The following is a 19425-nucleotide window of genomic DNA, read 5'->3' as shown; positions in this document are numbered from 1 at the left end:
TGTATATTTTGTATGCTCCAGCATGTACACACATACATATATGTATTTCTTTATGTGTGTACATACGTACAAAAACATTTTGTATATGTATTAATGGCTTGGTATATGCACATATATTTGTGCGTTTATATGTATGTACATATGTATATATATTTATGTAATAAAAAACTGGATTTGAGAACGAGAGTTGATATTAAGCGCACCAACTCCTCTGACGCTGACTACTTTGTTTGCCCTCCGATATGCTGACTAATTAAGCCCTTAAAATCGGACCGAGCGAAGATTCAGACGCAAGACATGAAAATAAAGTCATTTGGCCTGTCCTCATCGCTTTGCAGCTACATACAATCATGCGTACACATGTATACACATACCAATTCGTGTGTCTACAGGAATGTAAAAGAGAGGAAACTAAAGTATGGAAGATTGTCGTACAGCAGTAAAGATCATTATAGTTTGATTTTTACTTCTATATTATGTATGTGGTCATACATACATATTGAATACTGAACGTTTGTATTATGTAACTTATATCTGAATATACATACATATGTATATTTAAAACAAAAAATAAAACAAATAATTTCGCGATAATTAACTTAGTAACTTTGGACTACTTTTAAAATATAAGCAACTTTTATTAGCATAAATTCAAGTGTTCTGAGTATTTAAGACTCTTAAATCTTACACTCTGTCTGTTTAAAATGAATCAAACTGATTTAAACAAGAAAGAAAGCTACAGTCGTGTGAGCTTGAATGTGAGAGACCCGTTACTCATCATAAAAACAGAACAGTGCTGTACTATTCTTGCAATTATTAAATTAATATATTAAATAATACTAAAATACACAAAAACAAACTTAATTTGCCTGCAAGAGCTGTCCAAAAAATATAGCTCTATCTCTTAGATTCTCTGAGATCCCATGGTTCATACGGACATGCGAACATGGCTACATCGTCTCGGCTGTTGACTCTGATCAAGAGTATGTACACTTAATATGTTCGGAGATGATTCCTTGCGGCTCCCCGCTTGGGAAGATGGTATAAACAGATACATTTTGTAGTGGTACCAAAATAAAAACAAGTAAGAAAGTTACAGTCGAGTGTGCTCGACTGTGAGATACCCGCTACCCATTTTTAATAAAGGCAAAATATTGCGGTATCATTTTCAAAATATACCGAAAATACTAAAAAATACTAAAAATATACTAAATGGTATGTTTGGTATATCGATATAGTACACCATTCAAAATATACCATAGACGGCACAATATACCAGATTGTCAGCCAAAGCAACTCAGACCCCTAGTAAGTAGGCGTTTTTGCCCATACAAAAGTGTTTCTTTAATAACTTCCACAATTTTTATCTGATCGCAACTAAATTTTCAAGAATCATAACTACTATAGTAATTATTGTATATACCAAAATTCGCAAAATTAGCTTGAAATTTACGCTTGTTATTCGATTTTTTGATTTACGGGGGCGGAAGTGGGCGTGGCAAAAATTTGAAACAAACTTGATCTGCGTGCAAACATAACAAATGCTGTCGAAAAAATTATAGCTCTATCTCTTATAGTCTCTGAGATCTAGGTGTTCATACGGACAGACGGACAGACGGACAGACACACAGACACACAGACGGACAGACGGACAGACGGACATGGCTATATCGTCTCGGCTGTTGACGCTGATCAAGAATATATATACTTTATAGGGTCGGAGATGCCTCGTTCTACCTGTTACATACATTTCCTGCCGGCACAAAGTTATAATACCCTTCTACCCTATGGGTAGCGGGTATAAAAATTACACTTATCCGTAATAATTGTGAATGCTTTATTTCGTCAATACTTGAGTGAATGTTAAGAGGACTTCTTGCTACCAAGCTATTTAACAATAGTTTCTATTTTGGTTTCTTAATTTCATTTTAAAACTAAAGTTGTCCACATTAGAGCTAATTTAGAGAATTTATGACCTTGAGAAATGTTATCTCGAGGTTAAGAAAATGAGGTATATTTTTTTGGTTTCTTCTACTTATGATTTTTTGAATTAATATTTGTACACCTGCAAAATTTAAAATAGCACCAATTTATATTTCTGCCTACATACAACCAAAAGATCTTGTAATAAAGTTTCCAAAAACAATTTTTTCATATATGTAACATTTAATTATTTGTAAATGATATAAAAGTTAAATTGAGATGTTATGCAGTTTTTTTTTTTTGGGAAATATTTATAGCGGATGAATTTTTAAAATAGGTGTTATTTTTCATTTTGCAGGTGTACATACATATATATGTACGTATGGTATTATTATTAACCGTATCATCAAATTAAATTCTTGGAAACAACCGTACCGTTCCAGAGCAAGGAAAAATTCATTAGAGGCATTTCTATTTCTGTAATATGTACATATTTGTAGCAGCATGTATCTATTTGTATTTTTGTATGTACATGTATTTTTTGACAAAGAATGGTAGTTAAGCAAGTCATCGTTTTCAGCGAACCTTAGGCAGCCTGTAGTGATCTACAATATATTCTTTGAAAAATCAGGGAGAAACGACGTTTATGGGAATGATTGCCGGCCAAAATACTCTGTATGAAATGAAAGAGAGAACACAGCGGGAGAATATCGTTCTTAAAAATATTGAAATGTTCTTGTGTTCTGCGTTGCGTTGCGTTTCGTTATGTTTGTGTGTGTGCTCCTTTTGTAATTTAACGTCTTATTCAAGTCGTTTCAAATTCTTTGGTACGCCGTTGAATACACAACAAGAGCTGCGATCTGAGTTCTATGCGCGGCCCTGCTCTCTGTGCCCTGCCGTGACTTCCACGACTGCCAGCCTGCCTGGGATTGTGATGGTGGTTGTGGATACAAAGCATTCACGTTTACACTCATACATATACATACGTATTCGTATTCGCCTTATTTAACGACGAAACTTCGGTCGATTCTTGGAAACAACATAAAACCTGATGTATATATATGTTTTTGTGTATTCATGTAGACATGTACAAATGTGTATTCATTTATGTATGTATCGACATACATATGTAAGAAATATCCGTGGCACATGCATTTGTGTACATATGTACATACGCTCAACTTTACAGATGTTTTTGCCTTGCATCTCACTAGTGCAATAAGAAGTACAATAATCAAGACATTAAGAGTTGCTAGGACATCTGTAAAAATCCGCTAAAATTGCACACATCTGCGAACTTTTTCGATATTAATACTCTTAATCAACATAATGTGTATATGTATATACATAACATTTGTTTATGTTTGTATTAACTTATAACTTAATTTATGAGTTTGGATTAATGATCATTTTTACAAAAGATTTAATTGCAGTTAATTGAAAAATTAAATCTATAAATTAAAGTAATATTTTATTATTATTTTAAAGAGAATATTCGATTAAGTTGTCTTCTACTTTCAAAAACCAAATTGCAACATTTCTCTGAAACTAAATAAGTGAGAAAAATCGAATAAAAAAACTATCTACATTTTTTTTGACTTAGAATCTGCCTGATAGTAGATTTCTTTAAAATATTTAAAAATGTACTATATTGCGATAGGTACAAGATCTGTCAATATCACGGATAGCTACATCAGCTATTAACTTTCAGTTTTCTACAGGCTTAAGATCTTTAAATATATATATATTATATATACATACATTTAGCCGAAACCAACTTACCAATACAATTTTTTTTTTCCAAATATCCTTTATTGTTATTGACATATAAAAAGATGCATACGATTAAACCGAAACGAAAATACTCCGCTGTACCTATTTTAACATATGTATGTATATAATATCTTGCTAATCTTTACAATTCGACACAATTAAGGATATTTTGGAAAAAAAACAATTGGCTTCTTTTTGTAAAAGGTCTACCATGATAATTTTACACAAATGTACAGTGGCAGTACCATCAATTGGCCCATCGATACCAAGCACAGGCTTGTTGTTTGTATATTTATAAAGTTATGTGAATTTGAGACAATTGTCAAGTTTCTCATTGACTTTGAATAAACATTGGGTTGCGCAACTTTCTCTATTTCATTGACCGATTAGAAGGAAGCCTAATGTGCCTTATCATGATTATTATTATTATTATTATTATTTTTATTTTTTGTAGCAACAAACAAAATATTGTTTTGCAGCATTAATTGAGCTGTAATGTAAACATGATTAAATACATATATTTCTGAATGTGGTATATACACATACGTTTATTCTCATATCGAAAATTAAAGAGAAAAAGAGATTTGAGAGTAGGGAGATAGAGATATTGAGCAGCCATGCAATAGAACGAGAGGAAACACTAAAGAGAGCGCTTCCCGCTTGTAATGTGGGTGCGTCTAAAAGATCGTCCCGTCTGTCTGCTTTTAAACGTTTGCTGCATAACAAGTAGCAAGTTATTGAAGTTTGGTTAGCATAGGGAAGTTGAGACAACAAACTCGTACTACAATGTTATACCTGATGATGGAGTCCCATTTGGATAGAAAGAGAGCGAGTCTGAAAGAGCGAGCGAGCGAGCCAGAGGCGTATGAACTAAATGAAAATATACCTACAGAGTATATCAGTGTTGGCAGCATTGAACCACATTTCAGACATGTAAACATATAATTTTACTATTTTATGATACAATAATTAAATAAATATTTATTATTTACATTTGCATATCATTGCGGATCGTATTGTATTCGCATTTATAATTGTGTAATAGAGCTGCTGTCAGAATTTTTCGATCGGAAGTTTACTAACTGAAATGTTTTAACTTATAAAAATTGTATTTATACCACATAATTGTTGCAATATCAATATCAACTCATTCCTTTGTTTTCACAGATCTAAACATTTTAAAAGCATGTGTATATCTATCTATAGTTGTATTTGGCATCGCTGACGAAAAAGAGCGACAATTCGACAAAGAGAGCGAGTATGGCCATCTTCGATCTCCCCGCCTTTTCTCAACTACAAATGAGCGGTTAAAGGAGGAAGAGACAGAAAAGATCGTGACCTGTGGCTGTGAGTACACTTGTGTCTATGGTTTCACATCTGTGTGTGTGTGTGTGTGTGTGTGTGTGTGTGTGTGTGTGTGTGTGTGTGTATCTGAGTATCTGTAGTAGGAGCCTGCTTGTTTTTTCATTTTATTATTGCTTGAAACATTTTACATTGGTATGCGTGAGCAGAGCGTCTTGCTCCCGCTTAATCAAGCCAGCCACTGCGTTGCCGCCTTTCAGTCCGATGGGAATAAACAAGGCAGTGAGACACCGCCGAGGCACCGCACGGTCGCTCTTGTTGTTTGCCACACATTGTTTAATCTTGGTGCTTTGAATAATTACTGTAAAATAACAATGCAAACTTTATGCACTGGACTGTTAAATTAAGCTAAAGTCAGAAATTGGCATTATTATGTGTAGCATATATAGTGAAAACATACTTAATTCGTGAAATAGGTTAGACAGCCTATTTATATACAAACATATATACATTTATTAAACGACATAATCGTAATGGAAAATACTCCACAACTTTCTGTCGTCAAATCTTCCTCAAAGAAAAATATTCGTCGACAATTAACGAGGATATGAAGAAGGTGGCGCAAACCATATGAATTTGGATAACGTTAATATTTCATTATTAATAGTATTACAAATATTACAAACACTGGACTGAAATGGACGCATATGCATTACCAACTTACTTTCCACTGGCGTAAGTAGAACGTATAGATTAAATTCTGTTTCCATTACTTTTATACGAATGTTGCAATTTAAAATTTTAATTATTTGAATCTAAATGATAAATTTAATACATACATGTATACTGCAGAGCTTTAATGTAATAATGTGAAAACGTTCGGTTTTGTAATGTTTTCGCGTCTTCTAAAAGAATAATTTCTTTATCCGACGCGAACACTATTGTGGGACCTTATAAACATGACTATGCTTCAAACAATGAAAAACGCAGAAAATATTAAACATCAGTGAAGTAGGAAGAAGGGAAGAAGAACATTGTGGCTATGAATCAGGAAGAAGGCGGCATCTTCGACCCGAAAAGTACAAATATTCTTTATCATTTCCGTCTATTTGTTTGACTGTCCGAAGATCTCCGAGACAATAACAATAGGGGTATATCAAATTAAGTTAGATTTAGATGTTTGTCACTCCCAAATTCGCTCTCGAAAATCAATAAAAAAACAATCGAGCTAACTAATAATAATTCTTGCGTGCCAAAAATTAAAAACAATCTCTCTTATAACATAGTCTTTAAGATCTAGGTGTTCATACGCACGGAATATATATACTTTAAGGAAACGTAGATGCGTCCTTCTGCCTGTTACATAAATTTCCTGCAGGCACACAATTATAATGCATTTCTTGGGATATAGAAAAGCCTGCTGCTGTCAGGTTTTAATTGCTTTGGTCTATAATGTGGTATGTTTTGTACCTTATAATATGTTACGAACGTAATAATTTATCTATTAACCAAAAATAGACTTCGGTATAATTTAGTATTTTTGGAACATTAATTATCTTTTAATAAATTTTCGTGCTGTTTTGCTTTTATTAAGAATGGGTAGCGGGTATTTCACAGTCGAGGATACTTGACTGGAACTTTGTTTCTTGCTTCAAGTACTTTTCTCTGTACGCGAAATGTAATAGAATTAAATAATAAATATTCAGTTGATGTCTCTTAACAGCTGGCTTGAATATAAAACGGACCAGTAAATTACATCCAATTTTTCTTTCATGATGCGTGTGGTTTCGATTCTTTATATAGTGAAGAACGCATTTTTAAATTTATAAACCAAATTTTGCAGGCAATATATGATTTTTAATTAATTTAATTACATATGTGGGGCATGCTAATCAAAATGGAGACATTTTTTATAGTCATATTTTACGTTTGAATTTAATTAGAAAAATTCTATCTTTATGCGAGAGATATAAGTAATTTAATTTACAACCAATATGAAATTAAATTGACTAACCAGCTGCAGCAGCTGTTTTCTGGGATATACAATTATTTCATTACCAACATAACTTATATGATTGCAACCAAATTATCAGTAATTTCAGGAATGTAAATTTTATCGTATGTATACTCAATCTTTAAAATTATGGTTGCGTAGCAAAAAAAAAAAAAACAAGTCAGAAAGCTACAGTAGAGTGTGCTCGACTGTGAGATACCCGCTAGCCATTTTGAATAAAAGCAAAATATTCCGGTATTATTTCCAAAATATACCGAAAATACTACAAAAATACTAAAAATGTTCCAAATAGTATATTTGGTATATCGATATAGTACCACATTCAAAATATACCATAGAGTCCACAATATACCAGATTGTCAGCCAAAGCAACTAACATAAGAGCCCTAGTAAGTAGGCGTTTTTGCACATACAAAAGTATTTATTTAATAACTTCTGAACAACCAAATTTTCAGGAATCGCAATAACTATAGTTTTTATTATACCCTTAGGGTTGTGTCGGCAGGAAATGTTTGTAACAGGTAGAAGAAGGCATCTCCGACCCTATGAAATATATAAATTCTTGATCAGCGTCAACAACCGAGACGATATAGTCATGTCCGTCTGTCCGTATGAACACCTAGATCTCAGAGACTATAAGAGATCGAAAAACAAGCGTAATATTAAAGCTAAAGAATTTTGGTATATACAAAAGTAACAATGGTATTTGTGATTCCTGAAAATTTGCGATCAGGTACAAGTTGTTTAAGTTATTAAGGAAATAGTTTTGTATGGGCAAAAACGCCTGCTATGTATGTATTGCATGTATGCGTATACGTATATACATGTTCGCCTATATATTTGTATCTGTATGCATAGAGGCACTGCGATTGCTCTATTTGTAGAGTGCAAGCATGTGCATGTTGTGGTACTCCGGGTACTCGGGTTCGAGCCCGCTCGGGGTACAACCTTTTTATTCCCCTTACCCATAGGGTAGAAGGGTATTATAACTTTGTGCCTGCAGGAAATGTATGTAACAGGTAGATGGAGGCATCTCCGACCCTATAAAGTATATACATATATTCTTGATCAGCGTCAACAGCCGAGACGATATACATAGCCATGTCTGTCTGTCCGTCTATAATTTTTTCGACAACATTTGTTATGCTTGCACGCAAATCAAGTTTGTTTTAAATTTTTGCCACGCCCACTTCCGCGCCCGCAAATCAAAAATCGAAAAACAAGCCTAATTTCGGTATATACAATAATGACTATAGGTTCGTGATCTCTGAATTTGGTCGCAATCAGATAAAAATTGTGGAAGTTATTAATGAAATAATTTTGTATGGGCAAAAACGCCTGCTATATATGTGTTGTATGTATGCGTATAAGTAGATACATGCTCGCCTATATTTGTATCTGTATGCATAGAGGGTTCATAAGCAATGTGGTGGTAGAGGGTGGTAGAGTGAAAGCCGAGCATGTTGGGGTGCTCGGGTTCGAGCCCGCTCGGAGTACAAATTTTTTTAACCACCCGGTCGGTGGTGCTCGAGTTCAAATCCCGATCGAGAATACATGCATATTTCTTTTTAATATTTTGAGATTATTACCGTAATATTTTGCTTATATTCAAAATGGGTAGCGGGTATCTCACAGTCGAGCATACGCGACTGTAGTTTTCTTACTTGTTGTACGTATTAAAATTCGCGACTCTAGCTTTGAAATTACTCTTGTTATTCGATTTTTGTTGATTTGGGGTGTGTGTGTGTGTGTGTTGGGGGCTTGTGTTGTTGTTGTATATATGTGTGGGAGGAGCGGAAGTGGACGTGGACGTGGCAAAATTTTAAACAAACTTGAACTGCGTGCAAACATAACAAATGCTGTCGAAAAATTATAGCTCAATCTCTTATAGTCTCTGAGATCCAGTGTTTCATACGGACAGACGGACCTGGCTAGATCATCGGTTGTTGACACTGATCAAGATTTTGTATTTGCCTACGGGTGTCCGGTGAAAATCTGTGTGCAGTCAGTGTGCACATGATAGTTAGAATGTTTCAGTAAGCATTCTAAATCACAAAATGTCTTTTAGAGTCTTCCGACTGATTAAAATTAACTTAAATGAGCCCGATGTTTAATAAAAATGACTTTTGGAAGAGTCATGATTGGATCTTATATTCAATCGATTCCTGCTTGAAAAACAGATTTTCATTATTTTTTTATTATATATGTCTCAAATTATTTTAATGTATTAATTTGGGTTTCAACTCAAATGAGTTGTTAATTAAATTCTATTCATTCTTATGATTATACTTGAATCTGAAATAGCATGATTAATATGTGTATTACAAATGATGTGATCAAAGCCTTACACATTTTTCTTGGTCAAAATAAAATGCGCATTTCAACAAATATAACACTATGATACGTGACGGACAGTAAACTAATAAACTAACAATATTTATGCAAAATCACAAAATTGGCGGTCACTATATTTGTTTTGTTAATCATTTTACATAATCTCGTAAGCGCATAGTCAAAATTGAAATACTCATACGAGTATTTCGGTCAATTCCTTTGAGATTGCTTTACATTTTGCAGTCATTAAATATTATCCAATTGCTTGCTGCTTGGCATCCTAGTGCCATCCTAGCGTGTGCAGAGTAAATATATAAATTTCTATATTTTCAGAGCACATACTTTTAAAAAGCACTCATGAAGTCATTCGAAGTTATATGTTCTTCTCATGACAAGAACCTTTTTATACGATTTCAAGACGGCGGCGATTTACTGCACTAAGCAGCAACTGATTTTAAACTACCAATTCACATTGGGCCAGCGAGCCTATTTTCCGACGAAAATTAAAGTTTTAAGGCTAGGTTCTTCAAATTGGGTACATATGACAGTGTCGATGCACACAAGTTTCAGACCGATCTGACCACGTCTTCCTAGCCGCCCATATGAGATAGGTTTTCTCTTATTGATAGTTGTATGGTAATAAATAATGCTAGCACTCGTTAAATTCAACAAATGTTTTTAATTAATTTTTTTAACACTTAACCTTAATATTAATAAGTTAAAAATAACAATACATTCAAAATGACTATAATTAGAATAATCAGAATCTGAATCACTATCACTATTGCTAGCATCATTTAAAAATGTAACATTGTTATTATTATTCATGTTACAAGAATTTTGCAAGTTTGGTGATTCCAAAAGTTCGATTACGTTTGCTGCTAGGAGTAGTTTATTTTATTGACCCAATCTTTTGTTAGATAAGAGGATCTGACAATAGCAGAATTAAATATTGTAATATTAACACATTTTAATACCTAAAGTACAAACTAATTTATAAATTAAATTAAGTGCCAAGACAAATAATTTGTATTTATGTATCTTATCTGTGGTTTTTATATATTTCGTAGGGAAGGTGAAAACATTGTCAGATTGGACTCACAAATCGTCCACAATAAAAAAACGGGAATTAACATATTGTTTTATGGGATTGTACATACTAATTTAGACAAACAATAAATAACAATAAAATTTCTAAAAATAGGTTCTCCTAACATTATGTCCTATGGAGATGTAATTGTATTCAATATAATTTACAACATCTTGCAATAAGGAATGACATTTTAAAATTCAAACTATATAAAATCTGTAATAATGTCTTGCGTCTCAACTGTCTGTAATGTAATAAAATTAATACTGATGGTAATTTATGGAATGCGAGCCAGAATTTTTGTATTTGGCATTTGAATAAATTTGCTGGTTTATTGCATGCCATCTCAGAAGTGATCCTTTATTATTATATCATCGATCAGAAGTTGAAGATCGCCACAGTTGAGATAACCGCCAGCTAAATAAAAGCAAAATAGTGCGGTATTAACTATAAAATATTTCTTTTATAACTTCGACAAATTGTATCTAATCGCAGGAATCAGGAATCTTAAATATTATAGATAGGGATTCTAGCTTGAATATTACATTCGTTATTCCAATTTTGTCTATTTGCGAGAGCGGAAGTGGGAACTGATGTGGGCATAACGAGTGCTTTCGAAAAAGTTATTGTCTCTGAGATCTAGATGTTCATATGGACAATCCGACATGGATATTTCGCCTCGTCTGTTGACCCTGATTACGAATATATATATACTCAATAGGGTTAGAGATGCCTCCTTCTGTCTGTTACACACATTTCCTACATGCAAAAGTTATAATACCCTTTTACCCTATAGGTAGCGGGTAAAAAAATTAGATTATTTATTAAGCCAATTTTTATGTGAATTATTCGTATGTTCCTAAATTATAAAATTTTCTTTTAGATATACGGAACTACAGTTCTTAGCATCTCGGCGAGCCGCTGCTGCTGCTGCAGCCTCAATGATCCCAACAACGCACTCCCAGTCTAGTAACCATATATCCTCGCCCTCAACGGATGTGACTAGCACGGTGCCAGTTTTAGTTCCTCCGTCAACAATGACAACGGTTCCTGATTCTACGGCAGCCACAAATGTAAATGTAACAAATGGTCACACATTACTCAGTAGTAATGTGGGCGGACATCACCATCATCATCACCAATTCCATGGTCATGGTGGAGTCACAGGTATGACTGCTGGTCAAACGCAACAACATGATTTCCATCCGGCTTATCGAATTCCTGGCTACATGGAACAATTCTATGCCATGCAACGAAATAGTCCATCCGCTTCCTATCATGGTAATTATATCTTATTCATTTATTCATTTTAAAAGATTAATTGAAGAGCAACTATAATTATAATAAGGAGTAATAAGAATAAGGAAGTATAATAATAAACGTTTTTCTGACACGAATGAATTAAGCCACATAATAGAAACCTCATAAAATTTTTCACAGATCCATATGCCAACTGCTCACCGGCATTTCACCTGGCTGGCTTGGGTCTTGGCTCTGGCGACTACTTAGGCAGCCGAGGAGGTATGGGATCGCTGAGCGATCTACATCATGCTGCGGTCGCTGCGGCGGCTGCCGCTGCTGCTGGATCGCTGGCAAGTACTGATTTCCATTTCAGTGTGGATGGTTCCCGACCCCCAGGTGGTGGAAGCATTCGTGCTAGCGTTAGTCGAAAACGTGCACTATCCTCGTCGCCGTACTCGGATTCTTTTGATATTAGTTCAATGATTCGATTCTCTCCCAACTCTTTGGCCACGCTAATGAATGGATCGCGGGCTAGCAGCGCCGCAAGTGGTGGTTCATACGGTCATCTATCTGCTGGCACAATCAGTCCTATGACGCATATGTCGCCACATTTGCAACAGCTGCAAGCGCATTTGCTACGCGCTAGCGCAGGACTTTGCAACCAGCAATAACGCCTCAACAGGCCGCGGCAGCAGCAAGTTATTCGATGAGTCATGTTGCTCTCGGCCTTACTGAGCCGGTCTCTGCAAATTCAAAGGAACTAACGTTGGGCGGCAGTACCAGCCAAACATCGACGCCAACTTCGACAATTATAAGCGCAACTCTAGATGAGACTACAGTTAAACCAAACGGCTCAAAACAGGTGGGTAATTACGCAATATTCAACAATCTAGCACACTTGACGTCAGCTTTATTATTTTTGTATTTTGTATTTCTTTAATAAAGTTGTATTTATTATATTCAAATATTACACATTTTGTGGATGAACACAAGGTAAATTAAAGCTATGGAAAAGATAATATATTCTTAGTTACACAAAAGACTTTAATCGTACTAAAGCTGAGAACAACATGAAACTGAAGCTTCCCATAAAAACTAAGCATACGTGACTTAAAATGTAGTTAAAAATAAAACTAATTAAAAACAAGTAAGAAAGCTACAGTCGAGTGTACTCGATTGTGAGATACTTGCTACCCATTTTAAATAAAAGCAAAATATTCCGCTATTATTTTCAAAATATACCGAAAATACTACACAAATACCAGAATATACAAAACGATATATTTGTTGTATCGATATAGTACCGCATTCAAAATATACCATAGACGGCACAATATGCCAGATTGTCGGCCAAAGCAACTGCGACCCCTAGTAAGTAGGCGTTTTTGGCCATACAAATTTTGACAATTTTAACTGATCGCAACCAAAATTTCGCTTGTTATTCGATTTTTGTTGATTTGCGAGGGCGGAAGTGGGCGTGGCATAATTTTGAAACAAACTTTATCTGCGTGCAAACATGACAAATGCCGTCGAAAAAATTATTGCTCTATCTCTTATAGTCTCTGAGATCGAGGTGTTCATACGGACAGACGGACATGGCTAGATCGTCTCGGCTGATCAAGAATATATATACTTTATAGGGTATACATTTTCTGCCGGCACAAAGTTATAATATCCTTCTACCCTATGGGTAGCGGGTATAAAAAGAATACTTATCCTTGTGAGCATAAAGTACCCTGATAGAATAAATTCATGTTCGCGGAAGTTACCAATATGGAATGTGGCTAATATGGAAATCAACTTGAGCATTATTTCGTTCTACTTAAGCACATGCAATGCATATACATATTTAATGTGTTTAATGTGTACTTCTAAATTAGAATACCGTAAACTACATTTCGAATTCGATAAATTAAATAAGCTCTTTAATATATTTATACCCGATATCCATAGAACTGTATTATAATTTTGTGTCTGCAGGAAATATATGTAACAGGGTGAAAGATCTCCGACCCCACAAAAATTTATATTTTTGATCAATGTAAATATCTGAGACGATATGTCCTGTCTATCTAAGTGCTTGTACATTTGACGGTGACTATACGAGATATAAATAGCTATAATTTCGACAGCACTTGTTATTGATGAATGCGGATCAAGGGAGTTTTGAATTTTGCAGTAATAGGAGCTGCAGTCGGGTCTTAGTTGCCTTGGTTTATTTCCAAAGCCTATATAGCCTCAGCCAATATATCGGTCTATTTTAATATGATTTATTTAATTTATTAATTAATTTATTATTTAAAATAAGTATATATAATATACTCTTGATCAGAGTCAACGATATAGCCATATTTACATATACATATAGAGATATAATTTTTATACTCGCTACCCATAGGGTAGAAGGGTATTATAACTTTATGCCGGCAGGATATGTATGTAACAGGTAGAAGGAGGCATCTCGGACCCTATAAAGTATATATATTCTTGGTCAGTGTCAACAGACGAGACGATCTAGCCATGTCCGTTTGTGAGTATGAAACACTACATCTCAGAGATTATAAGAGATAGAGCTCTAATTTTATTTCGATATATTTAAGTTTGTTTCAAATTTCACGCCCACTTACGCACCCGCAAATCAAAAAAATCGAATAACAAGCGTAATATTAAAGCTTGAGTCACAAATTGGTATTACAATAATAACAATATTTGTTGTGACTCCTGGAAATTTGATAGCGATCAGTTAAAAGGGTTAAGGGTCTTAGTTGCTTTGGCCGACAATCTGGTATATTATGCAGTCTATGGTAATTTCAAGTGTGGTACTATATCGATATACAAAATATACCATTTGGTATATTTTAGTAGTGTTGTAGTATTTTTGGGCTATTTTCAGAATAATACCGCAATATTTTGATTTTATTCAAAATGGGTAGCGGGTATATCACAGTCGAGCACACTCCACTGTGGCTTTCTTACTTGTTTTGACAGCACTTGTTATGTTTGCAGACAGATCAAGTTTGTTTCAATATTTTACCACGCCCACTTCTACCGACCCAAATCGATAAAAACAAGCCTAATTTTGAAGCTGGAATCACGATATATACCTTTGTATACATACTTGCGGTATATTCATTTGGTATATTTTAAAATGATAGCCCCGCTATTTTGCTATTATTTAAAATGGGTAGCGGCGACTTTTACCTAAAACTTTTAATGGTGTTCAATCGTATTGTATATTTCGAATTTCACATATGTTAATATACCTATATTATTGCCTATCGAAATTTTACACTTTCAAATGGCATACACTTTAATGCTGTAAGCTACTAAATTATAATATTGTTACCATTTCATTTCAAGAACTACGACGATCGATGCAACTCAAAGACAAATTGTTTAGGTAAAAATAGCAGCATTAATAACAGTAAGAGGCTACTCGAGCAACCGTCATCTACTTCAGGATGCGTTGCCCAAGTCGAAGCAGACAGTGCAACGGCAAATGTGACCGAACGGCGTCAAAAGCAAACAAGACGCTAGCTGACGCTATTAACCGTGGTGAAAGCCACACATTCGATCGGGATCACCAATTAAACGACTATGATTGCGCAACAGCAGACACAACCGATATTAAAGATGAACCAGGCGATTTTATCGAAACGCATTGCCATTGGTGTAATTGTAATATTGAATTCGGCACGCAGGATGAGCTCGTCAAACATATTAACAACGATCATATTCAGAGCAACAAAAGGCATTTGTATGTCGATGGGAAGATTGCTCGCGCGGTGAAAAACCTTTCAAGGCCCAGTACATGCTTGTGGTGCATATGCGCCGCCACACAGGAGAAAAACCTCACAAATGCACTGTAAGTAACAATTAAAGTCACCGCACATGTACATATGTATATGGAATCAGAAAACAAAGATATTAAAGCATCAGTCGAGATTAGAAGATTAGGTATCATAACATATATGTATAAAAGTCTGACTTCAATATTTTTAAATTGTTCATCGGTTTGTTAGTCTTTTGCATGTACCCCGAACATGAAACTGTTTGACCCAAGCTAGAAAGTGGAGAGATTGTTCCCTCACAAGCGTTCAACAGCGTGTTAAAGTAAAAGTTTTAAGGATATGGGTGCATTTGGGTTTTTTAGTAAAATTTGTTTAGTGGTAGAATTTTTCAAAGTAGTGCCATTTTTAATTTCGCAGTTTTAACATACATGAGTATATTTCACAATCGATTTGTTACTTATTATGTTTACATATTTTTAATTTTCATATTATAATAAAAATTCTTTCATAACACGTAGTTTGAAGGCTGTTTCAAAGCTTACTCTCGCTTAGAGAATTTGAAAACTCATCTTCGATCCCACACTGGCGAGAAACCATATACTTGCGAGTATCCCGGATGCAGCAAGGCATTTAGTAATGCGAGCGATCGGGCTAAGCACCAGAACAGAACGCATAGTAATGAGGTAAGTTAAGTTTTTGATTAAAATCGACCATAATTAAAGTGTTACTTTATTATCGAGTGTTATTATTATTACTTGCAATCGAAAGCGAAATAAAAGAGATATACAGTAGAATCCGGTTATAACGATTCCGCTTATAGTGTCCGTCCGGTTATTGCGACGAAAAGTCGATGGCTTGGTTGGTCCCCATACAACCTTATATGAAAGGGCCTCCGCTTATTACGTCTCCGCTTTTAGCGACAAACCACTTATACAGACGAAATTTTTCCCAATTCAACCGGATATTGCGACGAAAAAAATACAGCAAAATAATGCAAACAGATTGAAGTATTTGTTTTATTTTAAAACCCTATTACGAACAGGGCAACCATAAAAAAAAATTAATTTTGCTCCTTTCGGTCCCTTGAAAGTCGCTATAACCGGAATCTACTGTAATTTGTATCAAATACCTTGAATACACCTCTCGATAAAGAATGTAAAATTGAATGGTGTCGGTCATGCATCATTGTAGCTTCTATAAACTCGGCTTTATAAACTCTGTCTAGGGTAAAATTATTTTGTTTTTGTAATTTCGATTCGTGGATTTCACGAAAATGCTGTCAAATTAATCTAGATATTTATTAAAATAAGCTATATTAATTATTGATTATCACTTCACAGAAGCCGTATATTTGCAAAGCACCTGGCTGTACCAAACGATACACGGATCCCAGTTCATTACGAAAACATGTGAAGACTGTGCACGGTGCCGAGTTCTATGCGAATAAGAAGCACAAGGGATTACCACTTCATGATGTCAACTCAGGGCTGGAGAAGCATAAAATAGTAGTAGGGAGACGACTGATCAGCATCATCACAATCTAAGCATTCAGTTGCAGGAGCAAAATATCGATTCCAGCCCTTGCAGCGATGATTTGAGATCTGGCAAAACGATTAGTGTTTCTAGCCCTAGCATCAAGTCTGAATCGGATGTCAATTCTCCTGGACAACTAACAAATGATTGTCTAATGCATTCTTATCGTCAAGATGATGAGAGTTGGCCGTATAACGAGGATATAGATGCTGCCGATTTGCCAATTGTGCTGCGTGCCATGGTTAATATAGGCAATGGAGGATCCACGTGTGCTAATGTCCGTCAGCGTTTTCGCAGCCGATTGCAATCAAAAGTGTTTCACTCGGCTGGCACTTCAATGCTTTCAAATATACCTGAGAGTAATCGACCCATTGGTATGTCCGAGCTAAATCAGCGCATCACTGAGCTCAAAATGGAACCCGGTACAGCATTGACAACACCAACGCCTCAACCTGTGATCTCGGATCAATATTCGTCTGATCATTTTACTGAGCTGCAAATGAATAATACTCATTTTATGCAGCAATCACTCAACAGCTCCATTCAGCATCCGTCTATCCCGTCGCAATTAAGACGCGATAGTCAAAATTCGAATGCTAGCACATATTACTGCAGCATGCCAAGTCGTCGCAGCAGTCAATCTTCACAAAGGTCTTCCATATCGACAATGCGACCCCGTCCCATTTATAATAATAATAATAATATTACCGGACCAACAACATCCTATCCGACATCGCTCTACGATCCAATTTCACCAGGTTGTTCGCGGCGCTCCAGTCAAATGTCAAATGGCGTTGCTGCAAACGCACAAACATCTACAAATATTAACAGTGTTAACATTCAAGCGATGGACGCGCCACGTGGGGAAGTAGCTCGAATGACAGATATATCAGATATTCCATATGGTACTAGCTTGCCACCACCGCCGTCATCGCATTTGATTGCCACACATTTGCAACGCTTACAATCGAGTGAATCAAGTGCCTCCCATTTCCATGGACGTAATTCGGTGCCAAACAATTTACAGTGTCCCAGCCCAATGTCAAATTCAATATACTGTTCACTATATGATGGCGAGAGTCATACGCAATACGACTCTAATTATTCCAGACGACAGTCAGAACCAATATTAGCCCAACAAAAATGTCAGAACATCTCTACATCGAATCTCTCGTCATTTGCAATTAATAATAGCTTCCAGAATCGAATAGATAGTTCTTATCGCTCATCTTGTGGATCAAATAAAATAAAAGCATGCGCAGACTCTGCTGGACAGGACAGTCAACTTCTCACTGATGTGACCAAATCGGATAGTTCAACCGTCGATTATCATCCAAATGAGAAGGTAAATTTGGATGAAGTTGAAGAACTGATACTACCCGATGAAATGCTGCAGTATCTCAATTTGGTTAAGGAAACGGAGAAATATCATGAGAATGATATGCATGAGGCAATGTCAGGTATAAAATCATCCGTTACACTTAGAAGTAGTAACCAACAAGCTCCAGTAAACGAGTTGCAATGCCATCAATCGGCTATAGCTTCCGCTACAATTAGTTGTCCAACATATGCTCAACGAAATTCTGAGTCTGTCATCTTATCTCAGTCTCATCGATATACTGTTATCTGTAGCCGCAAGACCACAATTGATTCGCCAAGTAGTCCTCACGTAACAAATCCAGGATTTATTGTGATTCCAACCACTGCCCAACCAAATGATAAGACGCATCCGATCATCGATTCCTCAATGACAAGCATGCCTGAACTACCTATACAGCCTTCGCCTACCGCAGCAGGACCTCACGATCAAAAACTGAATAATGGCAACGTGGAGATACAATGCAGGATAGTCAGTCAATCTCAATTGTCACCAACGACCACAAATATTAAAGCAACATTTGAATCGAAATCGATTAATCAGAATCACAATTCTTATTTGCCGATGAATCCTTTTGCTCCTGATACTATGGCAATATCAGATCCAAAATTTTTGAGCAACAAGCTGAGAGTAATCTAACATCTATGCATTCAGATACTTATCAGCGCACTTTAGAATATGTGCAAAGTTGTCAAAATTGGATGGAGACAAATTCGTCAACACTTGCTTGCAATAATAGCCACAACAACAGCAATATGATATGGCCAGATGTAAGCAGTTCTACACATCCGCGTCCCAGCACCAACATGATCATTAATGATATGACAACATCATTAAGCTCACTATTGGAAGAGAACCGATATCTGCAAATGATACAATAGCATATTGCTTATTCATGTTTTCCAATGTAATAAATAAACTTTTCCCATCTATCGATGTTTAGTAGGTATGAATATATAATCAGTCGCGTAACGGTCACACAAAAAAACAGTAAATTTGATTTTCCCAGCTGACGAGGTTAGTAGGTGTGGGTATATAATTTAAA

General features: G+C 35.5%; 1 protein-coding gene across 1 annotated transcript; it reads left to right on the top strand.

Annotated features, from left to right (window-relative positions):
• The first annotated feature begins 5250 nt into the window (after positions 1-5250).
• Positions 5251-19130, top strand: LOC133846998 (transcriptional activator cubitus interruptus). Its single transcript, XM_062281707.1, is given in 10 exon segments — positions 5251-5733; positions 11320-11717; positions 11877-12340; positions 12343-12540; positions 15039-15189; positions 15192-15422; positions 15425-15543; positions 15988-16152; positions 16810-16974; positions 17022-19130. Coding segments are annotated over 10 exon segments (3927 nt in total). The 5' UTR covers positions 5251-5695; the 3' UTR covers positions 19020-19130.
• The last annotated feature ends 295 nt before the right edge of the window (positions 19131-19425 follow it).

This window comes from Drosophila sulfurigaster, chromosome 4 (genome assembly GCF_023558435.1).
Source record: "Drosophila sulfurigaster albostrigata strain 15112-1811.04 chromosome 4, ASM2355843v2, whole genome shotgun sequence".
Taxonomy (NCBI): Eukaryota; Metazoa; Arthropoda; class Insecta; order Diptera; family Drosophilidae; genus Drosophila; species Drosophila sulfurigaster.
The sequence above is the reverse complement of the archived record's forward strand: the minus strand, read 5'-3'. Positions and strand labels throughout refer to the sequence as shown.